Source organism: Epinephelus lanceolatus, chromosome 6, assembly GCF_041903045.1.
Source record: "Epinephelus lanceolatus isolate andai-2023 chromosome 6, ASM4190304v1, whole genome shotgun sequence".
NCBI lineage: Eukaryota > Metazoa > Chordata > Actinopteri > Perciformes > Serranidae > Epinephelus > Epinephelus lanceolatus.
The window spans coordinates 6,618,443-6,628,373 of record NC_135739.1 but is presented as its reverse complement, the minus strand read 5'-3'; the positions used below and the strand labels follow the sequence as shown (position 1 = coordinate 6,628,373).

Below are 9,931 nucleotides of genomic sequence, written 5' to 3'. Positions count from 1 at the left end.
TGTACGAATTGTGCTCTACAAATAAACTTGCCTTGCCGTGCCACTAAAACAGCTGCTTTAGAGACTCCTCGGCTCTGATTGGCTGTTTTCCTTCACATGCAGCCATTAGAAAAGCTACAAGGCCACAGAGGAGGCAGAGGAGTGTGACTTCTTTTACAGATTATGTCTTATTTAGCGCTGTGTGAATATATTTTAGCAGTTTCAGCAAATATTTTCATATAAAGTTACCAACTGTAGCTTTAATCCACACTGGACGGCTCAGTCACTGTTACTGAGCAAACAGAAGCAGACTGAGCCGTTGTTTTTCTGCGAGAGGTCGGCCTGTCTCACATCAGCAAACCTATCTGGCTCCTTGGACGCTTGAACAAACAGAAGCACTTTTACTGCAGTTCCCACATTATTGTTTGCATGTCACACAGGGAGGACTGGTTAGCTGAGGTGTGTCCTGGTTTAACCATTAACCTCAGACTTAATCCAGTGAGGGTCCTCTGTTGACCTCCTCGAATCACTAACTTCTGGGAGTTTCACTTGAGCCTCCGTAACACTTTACTTTTTTGCCTTTTTTGGATTTTGCGTTTTGTTCTTTGGGGAAATGTTGGAAAAAATCTTAGTCCTGCTCTGTTTGTCCTCTGCTTTGGCACAGGAGCTCTGTGAACCAGGTGAGTGAGCGTATTTAATACCTTAACATGTGTCGTATTCACATTTTATCCTCGCGGATACTGTCAGCAAACACAGGCTTTGTTGCAGTGAGGCGGCTGGTCAGTTGTGTTTCTTTGTTGCCTCTCTGGTGTGGAATGCAGCTCCTAATCTGGAACAAAATCGGATTAGACACATAACTCAAACGTTTGCTTCCTAACAACAACCTCCATGTGACATCAACAGTTACTCTGAAATACATGCTGGCTTTCTACAACTCTGGGAGGAAGTAACTGATGGAGCTGACATGAAATGATGTTGGACCCTCCTAACAGCTAACAGTGCATTTAAATATGTTTCATCTTTATAGATAATTCATTTGCCACTCAAGTGCGACTCAGCATCAAAACCGCTCTGGGAGATAAAGCTGTACGTATGTATTCAAATATTCATCAAAGCATCAGATCATAAACTGTCTGACTGTGTTATATGTCGTTCTGATAATGTAATAATAATGATTTATTCATAATCTACTGATCATTCATGCAACCAGCTGAACTTATAAACAGCAATATGCTGAATATTATCTAAAATTCACTGTGTGATGACTTACTGCAAGGACAAGGTTCATCTGATGGTCAGTTAACCTTAGAGGTCGTTACTGACAATAGAACATGTTTGTGTTTGTGTTGTTGCAGTACGACTGGAACGACAATGAAATGTACTTTTTCCGAGCGACTCTGGCTTTTGCCATGAGGAATCATTTCAGCGGCCAGGAATTTAAGTAAGACAACTTTAATGTGTTCTCTTTTGCAGTTTGATCTTAAAGGAGCAGTGTGTAAAATTTAGGGGGGTTTCATGGCGTGAGGATTTCAGATTTTAACCAGCTGAAGCTTCTCCAGGTTTGAATTTCTTCAGTGTCCATTGTTCAGGAGGTTTTTACCAGGAGCTGAAATATACACAGAGGATTCATCCTCTCAAAAACAAACAGACCAGGTGATTAAAACCAGTAAAAACACAGAATAAAGCAGTTTCACATTACAAAACAGAGCTGGTGATTTACTGTTCTCACTCTGAAGTCATTAATATCCGGCGCTTGGGCACTGACTTGCAGCGTCCGACACTGATGATAAAAGCTGTCCTTTAACGTTGACATGATACGTGGCCCGTCACCGTTATAGTTTGACGGCACTCGGCAGCATGGCAGGACAAGAACGAGAGTTAGGGCAGGTGGGAGGGGTGGTGGATGGGTCCAACAAACACAGACTTTCACTCAGGGCAGTGGTTTTCGTGTCCTGAGTCTAAAGTCAAACCCTGTTCTTTTTTCCTAAACCCAACCACGTGTGTTTGTTGTGCAGGAAATCCTCTGTGTTGTACCGACGTAGTGCGTTTATTTTGAAAGAGACTGTAAATAAATGTTAAATTTCCTGTGAAAAACAGAAGTGTATTTTGAAAGAAGGGCGTCAACAACCAACGCACCCAGGGTACCTTTCACGTCGTATGTGGACGTGGAAAGTCCATGAGCAAATGTCGACATGTGACAAGGTCACAGTAGCTATGTTTCCATCCAAAAGTGATTCGAATCATTGGGAAATGGGCATTAAAAGAAATACGAATCCTGTGTGTTTCCATAAATGTTTTGCAGAACCGGAAACAAAACAAGTCTCGTATTCTTCTTCTTCTACGTTTTCTGGTGGTTGGCAACCAGCTTGTAAATGCATTACTGCCTTCCCGACCCGGAGTGTGGACATCACCATGGAGAGAGGTGCGCTACGTCAGACTTAATTCAAACATAACTGTTTCCATCCCCCGTTTTGCGAATCAACATTTTTTTGAATCAACCAAAACCCGGTTAAAGCGAGCGTATTTTAGTTTGTGCGAATCAGGGGATTTTAATTAGAATTTTGGCGTTTCCATCATAATTTTCCGATGCGATACTTCTAGATGCGCATCTAAACAGGCTGATGGAAACATGGCTACTGAGAATGTGTTCCTGAAAAATGAAGCTTATATGGAAGTGCCAAAAACTGCAGTTTCTCTAATGACCACTTGAGGCTGGCTCCAAAATGGAGTAAATCACCATAGACTTGCATGTTAAAATGCCCAACTTTACAGCAGTAATAAACATGTACAAGAGCTGAATCTTTAGAAAAATCATCCATTTACATTTTAATAAAGTTACACATAAGTAAGGGTGGGGCAACTTGAGTGACTGTCTGTCTGTAAATTGACACTTCAGTCACTTCTGGCTCCAAAAATCTGAAATGTTAAACTCAAGGCTTCGAAACGACAGTCCACAAACCCGTGGGTGACATCATGGAAGCTACGTCCATTATTTTATACAGTCTGTGTGGCCAAAACAGGAAAACACGAATGGCCCTATCTAGAGCCAGCGTTTGGTTTGTCCATCCTGGGCTACTGTAGAAACATGGCAGTGCAACATAGTGATGTCCATAAACGAGGACCCGCTCCTGACATAGATATAAATGGCTCATTCTGAGATAAAAATACCCACAACAATTCTTATTTTCAGGAGATTATACAGCAAAGAAAACATACTTATTATATTGTATTCCATTTCTGCCAACATATCCCCCTAAATCCTTCACACTGGACCTTTAAATGCAAAATAAAGTTCAGGAATACTTTTGTGTGTTCATAAAACAGGCACAACAACTATAAAACTATAATATAATCTATTTTTACTGTGATAAAATCGGTGACTCACGGTTTATGAACATGTTATGACACTGGTGTGGTCTTTATTGTCTTGTGAAACTTCCCCCAGTGTGTCGAACATCCTTGTATGTAAGGAGACCGTCAGAGTGTCCTTCTGGTTCGTGGTGACGTCACCGTTGAACCCTTCAAACCTTGTTCCTAAAGGAGACGTGGACAAGGCCATAAGGTAATCACACGATGCACTGACACTGCAGGAAATGTTATTTTCTCTTTGGCCATTCCTCAGAGAGGTCAGAGGTCACATTCAACTCTGAGTCAATGTCCTTTGTAATGCTTTATTTCTCATGTTTGGCTTTAATGATATTTAATGATATTTTATTGTATCGAATATAGCAACAATCTTGTCCATCACTGCTGCAACCTTCACTGACTTTTGGGTGGTGACAATGACACAGATACATACGACCGAGTTAAAGTTTTTCCTCAGGCCTCACTGGAGCTGATTAAGAAGGTGTAACAACATGGTGGACGTTTGTATTGAGCCATTACTTGTTTAAATTGTTTGGGAAACTATTAAGGACTCCTCCTGAACTCTTACCTTTGGAGGTTTTCAAGGCTCAAGTCAGTGAACTCAATCACACCACGATGTGTCTCTAAAAACACCCAGATTTGGTAGCACAATCGCCACTAGAAAAGCTGGGATGTGTCAATTAAAACACCTAGGTTATGTGGCAAGTCGCTGCTGAAAACATAGTGGTGAGTTGCTTATGAACACCTAGATTTGGTGGCACAATTGCCAATGGTATGTCACTGCTATGTGTTGCTAAAAACACCCAGGTTTAGTCGCGCAAACTCCGTCGGAAATGCTGTGATGTGTTTCTAAAAACACCCAGATTTAATAGCATAATCGCTGCTGAAAGCACTGCAATGTGTCGCTAAAAAACACCTGGGTTTGGTGGCATAATTGCCACTTGATTACTGTGATGTGTTGCTAAATAATACCCAGGTTCAGTGGCACAAACACCATTTGAAATGCTGCCATGTGTCATTAAAAACACCCAGATTTGGTAGCACAATTGCCACTAGAAAAGCTGTGATGTATCCATAAAAAACACCTAGATTATGTGGCCAGTCACTGCTGAAAATGCAGTGATGCGTTGCTTAAAAACACCTGAATTTTGCTATTTGTCTCAAAAAAGTAACCCAGTTTGGTGGCACAATTATTATTGGAATCACTGCAATGTGTTCCAGTTTAGTTTAGTTTAAGTTTAGTCGTGCAAACACTGTTGGAAATGCTGCTGTGTATCACTAAAAAACACCCAGATTTTCTAGCATAATTGCTGCTGAAAATGCCACAATGTGTTCCTACAGAACATCCAGGTTTGGTGTCACAATTGCCTCTGGAAATGCCACATTTTGTGTCGCTAAAAAGCACACAATCACTGCTGGAAACACTGCGATGTGTTGCTAAAAAACACCCAGGTTCAGTGGCAAAAACAATGTTGGAAATGCCGCAATGTGTCACTAAAAACATCCAGATTTGGTAGCACAATCGCCTCGAGAAAGGTTGTGATGTGACCACAAACAACACCTAGATTATGTGGCAAGTTGCTGCTGGAAACGCAGTGGTGTCGCTTTGGTTTGGTGGCATAATTGCTGCTAGAAAAACTGTTTTGTGTCACTTAAAAACACCTCAGTTTGGTGGCATAAGTGCTGCTGGAAATGCCAAGATTTTTCTCAAAAAAAAGAAAAAAGTAACCTGGTTTGGTCAAACAATTGCCAATGGAATCACTGCAATGTGTCACTAAAAACACCCAGATTTAGCAGCATAACCGCTGCTGAAAATGCTGCAATGTGTGTCGCTAAGTCGCACACAATCACTGCTGGAAATGTTGGGATGTGCTGCTAACAAAACACCTAAGTTTAGTGGCATGATTACCGCTGGAATCACTGTAATGTGTCACTAAAAACACCCAGATCTAATGTCACAAACACTGTTGGAAATGCTGCGGTGTCACTACAAAACACCCTCATTAGGTCGCACATTTTTCGCTAGAAAAGCTGTGATGTGTCAATAAATAACACCTACATTCTGTGGCATAATCACCACTGGAAATGTCACGATTTGTCTCAACAAAGTAACCTGGTTTGGTGGCACAATTGCAAATGGAACCACTGCAATGTGTCACTAAAAAACACCCAGATTTAGTGGCACAATTGGCGCTGGAAAAGCCTCAGTGTCTGGCTAATGGACAGCCAGTTTTGCTGTTTGTTAACAGTGGTCTGCAGCTTGGCAGCCGTCTCACATAGGTGTCCTGCCGTCCACCATCCTCTCCACCTCCCAATAACAAGGTCACCTTATACACATGTAGTCAGAACTACCTTTTTCGGAACTGTTTATATAATACGTAATATACATACCCATGGTTTGCAGAAACATACAATGCCAACATTTCATTCTGGTGGCTGTGCTGGATTGCGAGGACATTTTGGAGTCTCTGCATCTCCCCGAGCTCTGGCATAAAATTTAGGCATCAGCTGCATATTTTTGCATCAATACATGCAGTAAAATCTGACTGGTGTCAGACACATGTCAGCCTGAAAATAGCCAGTATTCATATTTTAAATCTAAACTTTTCTTTTTTAAAAATAGAAAGTCCAGGAACCGCATCAACAGCGCATTTCTTCTAACTGATAAAACTCTGGAGTTCATCAACATCCCTCCCACAATGGCAGCACCAGTCAACCCTGACACTCCTCCATGGCTCATTGTGTTTGGGGTGGTCATGGGCGCTGTGGGTGCTGGGATCGTCGTTCTGCTTGTGTCGTCTCTGGTCCAAAAGAAACGGTAAGCAGATGACTGTAGATGATTTTCCTTTCTCACTGTGTTAATGTGATCACAGAGCTCAGTCAGACTTGTCTCTGGTTTCTTCCTCCAGCAAGAAGAACAAGAAAAATGACGATGAGGACGACGAAGAAGACACACGAGCGAAAACGGTGGAAAATGGCGCTGTGAGCGAGGGTGTTAACAACATGTCGTTCTCAGATGACGAGCGATTCACACAGATGTGAAACTATGGAAACTCTTCTACGTCAGCAAAGTTATGAAGTTGCTCCAGGTGGACCTCTGTTGCACCGTGATCTTCAATCTGCAGAATCATTTTAAAACTGTAATTCATCAGAAATGTTTGATTTAAAGGAGCAGTGTGTCAAATTTAGTGGCTTCTAGTGGTGAGGACTGCAGACTGCAACCAGCTGAAACATCCCCCTTGTACCAGGCGTCAACTCCTGGTTAGAATTCCTTTGGTGTTCATTGCTCAGGAGGTTTTTACTGGGAGCCGAACTATCCGCAGAGGTCTCTTCTTCTCAAAAAACAAACGGTCCAGGTGATTAAAACCAGTAAAAACACAGAATAAAGCAGTTTCACTTTACATATCAGTGTTTCTGCGGCGCTGTTTGGCTCGTCACAGACGGGCCCGTAGAGCAGCACCTGCTAATGTGTGCTCATCTAATTTCTCTGATGAATTAAGATCCAGGGACCTGTTGCACAAAACACCTTCAGTTAAGATTTTCCTTCAAGTCAGAGTTAAGTTTCCTCAAAATGAAATCTGTTGCACAAAACACCCTCAAGTCTTCTCCTTAAGATTTCCTTTAAATGTTCACTATTATCTGACTATTGGCCAATTTTGTGAGACAATAACAGGCATCACAAACATAAGTCCAAGCAAACAAACAATCTCCATGGAAACTTAAACTGCTGTAAAATCTCTTCCAACACAGTAAATGAGTTAACGTTTTTCTTGAACTCATGAAACTTTTAAAGGGATTCTGTGCAACTATGTAAGTCCCTCAGGTGAGGAGAAATTAAGCCTTAAGTGTCACACTTGAGGGGAAAACTTCAGGGGCCATATTCACAAAATATTCCTAGTCGAAGAGTTGCTCTTTGCGATAAAATTCTTAGAAAAATCTTATAATTTATATGTTTTCCTAGAATTTTCCCTTAAAGTTAAGACTAGGTCCTTGTAAAGATAGAAGTTATTCACAGCCTTAGACCTTAAAAGAGCTCCTAAGGTGAAAAACTGTTTGGAATAGGGATGAGGACTTTAAAAGTTTCTTAATCTGAGGAGAAAATGTGGAAACACAAAGAGGTCCAAGAGATATTCTCCAAACACTGGATGACAGTGAGTAAATGAAATGCTACAGATTAGATCGTGCAGGTGTTATGTTAGTGGTCGATCTCATTAAGGATACGCACACATCTCCCACCTAACATCATAACACAAGAAATAAAATGACCAGCACTAAGCCTTCCATCAGCAGAGTGATCACATGAACAATGGCAGCACTGTCACAGTCAGCAGTTCATTTCATCTCCACTGGGTGTCCACACCTTACAGGCTCACAAAGGGGTGTGTCTGTGACAACCAATCACATCTGTTAAAAGAACGCAGCATACCAAGCAACAGGGTCAACCACACCTCCTCACTAAGGTAAAAGTTTCTGTTCCTTCCTTGCTCAGAGTTGCTGTGAGAACTTTCCTAAATCACTCCTACGCTAAGACCCCTTACTCATTTTTAGGCTAAGTTAAGAGCTCTCTGAGTGTTCTCAGGATGTCTGTGAATACAGCCTGAGGTGTTTTGTGCAACCGGTCCCAGACGTTCAGGAGGATTTTAACGTGAGCTGAATTTTCTCCTCTCCAAGACAAACATCCTGTGATTGAAACCTGTCAACACACTGAAAAAGGTTGTTTTATGATTAAAATCTGTGTTTTTCAAACACTGCTTATCATGATTGCAGAGGGGCTGCTAACTAAGGTGGCCAAATCAAAAACACAAATGTCCCTACCTGTTGCCAGTGCTTAGTTTGTCCCTTCTGAGCTGCTGTAGAAATATAGCAGTGCAACATGGCAGACTCCGTGGGCGAAGACCTGCTCCCTATGTAGATATAAAGACTCATTCAAAGGTAACAAAAACACAGCAGTTCTTATTTTCAGGTGATTATACACTAAAGAAAACACACTCATTATATTACATTACATTTCTGCCAATATATCCCTCTAAATCCTACACACTTTAAATGATTTAATACATTTTCACGATTCTTTTCTGTTGGTGAAGTCGTTCTCTAAACATCTCTGTAATCTCATTACCTGCTGCCTTAAAAAGAAACAAGCACTCACAGTTTTTAATGCTTTTCATTTTCTAAATAAATGTTTGAATCTTCTCTGTTTAGGGATGATAAACTGTAGATCTCTGTGAGAAGGCGTGTGTGTGTGTGTGGATGTTTGGACAAAGCCTTAATCTGTTGACTGTACTAACCACTTACTCTACTGTATATTTAAACACACGGTTCTTATTCAGCAAACAGAAAGAGATGGAAACCAGCAAGAAACTGGTCCAATGTAAGACAAAGGCTCATTCTGTGTGTATTTAAAATTGGGATTTAAGTCAAAATAATAAATCTTGATATGTGTAAGCCCTGTCATGATATGGAGTATGCATAAATGTAGATGTATCTATCCAAGAGTGTAGGATTTGAACATTGGGGTTGACACATGAAACAGTAGGTTTGGGGGAGTCAGACACTTTTCCTCCATGCTCCAATTTGTGCCTTTTTCTGCATGAATTTATGATGTACATGTCTAAATTCTGTCAAAATAAAAGCCCTCTGCTACTTTCATGTTTTCATTTCAGGGCACAAATGCACATGATCTGAATATTGAGGCGTGTTCCCCCTGAAATCCTCGCCTGTGTACGATGGCTCTGTTCTATATTTAACCTGCACCTTTGTCCGAAATCTGAATGATTTTGATGTGATCAAATCAAAATGAGGGCCCAGAGGTGATGTCAGCTGCTGGATGTCTGCTACTATTGTGTCTGCTGCCATTCTCTTTCTTTTCCCAGCGTGACAGTGGAAAACACCCTGAAGTCTGCAGCAGCTGCAGGAGTGAAGCAGCTTCTCTAAATGAAATGCTAAGTTGCAAAAATGAGATTATTGTTTAAACGAAGAGTGGTCGAGCTCATTACCATGACTGGACACATTTATATGACTTGTGGTAACAGTCAGAGCAGCACAACATCCTACGCAGATATTTGTATGACATTTTATTCCCTTGTTGGCCTCACTGGTAGAGATAAACGCCTGATTTTGTGGTTTTCCTTTTGTTTTACGTGAAGAGTTTGTAGAGGCCCGAAGAGCTAAACATCCAATGACTCAAAAGAAAAAAAGATATTGAGAGGAAAGTCAAATAAACAAAGAATTGTGGAGCAGGAATATGTCTTTTTGCTTTCCTATCCTGGCAATCATCTCCCCTTACATATATTCTACAACTGTTACGGGGCTCTGACTGGAGCCTATCCCAGCTGACACTGGGTGAGAGGCGGGGTACACCCTGGACAGGTCACCAGACTATCACAGGGCTGACACATAGAGACAGACAACCATTCACACTCACATTCACACCTACAGACAATTTAGAGTCACCAGTTAACCTGCATGTCTTTGGACTGTGGGAGGAAGCTGGAGCACCTGGAGGAAACCCACGCTGACACGGGGAGAACATGCAGACTCTGCACAGAAGGGTTCCCTCACCCTGGGTTTGAACCCTCTTGTTGTG

General features: G+C 41.5%; 1 protein-coding gene across 1 annotated transcript; it reads left to right on the top strand.

The window, feature by feature from the left end:
- The first annotated feature begins 410 nt into the window (after positions 1-410).
- Positions 411-9,588, top strand: cltrn (collectrin, amino acid transport regulator). Its single transcript, XM_033622738.2, has 6 exons — positions 411-659; positions 1,007-1,065; positions 1,335-1,420; positions 3,425-3,541; positions 5,969-6,163; positions 6,255-9,588. Exons 1-6 carry the CDS (start codon positions 593-595, stop codon positions 6,385-6,387), a joined length of 657 nt encoding a protein of 218 aa, XP_033478629.1. The 5' UTR covers positions 411-592; the 3' UTR covers positions 6,388-9,588.
- The last annotated feature ends 343 nt before the right edge of the window (positions 9,589-9,931 follow it).

Excerpts from the sequence above, each read along its gene's own strand:
- cltrn (XM_033622738.2), top strand. The coding sequence starts at position 593 with ATGTTGGAAAAAATCTTAGTCCTGCTCTGTTTGTCCTCTGCTTTGGCA. Across the intron at positions 660-1,006 it reads ACAGGAGCTCTGTGAACCAG|ATAATTCATTTGCCACTCAA; the intron begins GTGAGTGAGCGT and ends TCATCTTTATAG. Across the intron at positions 3,542-5,968 it reads GACGTGGACAAGGCCATAAG|AAAGTCCAGGAACCGCATCA; the intron begins GTAATCACACGA and ends TTTTAAAAATAG.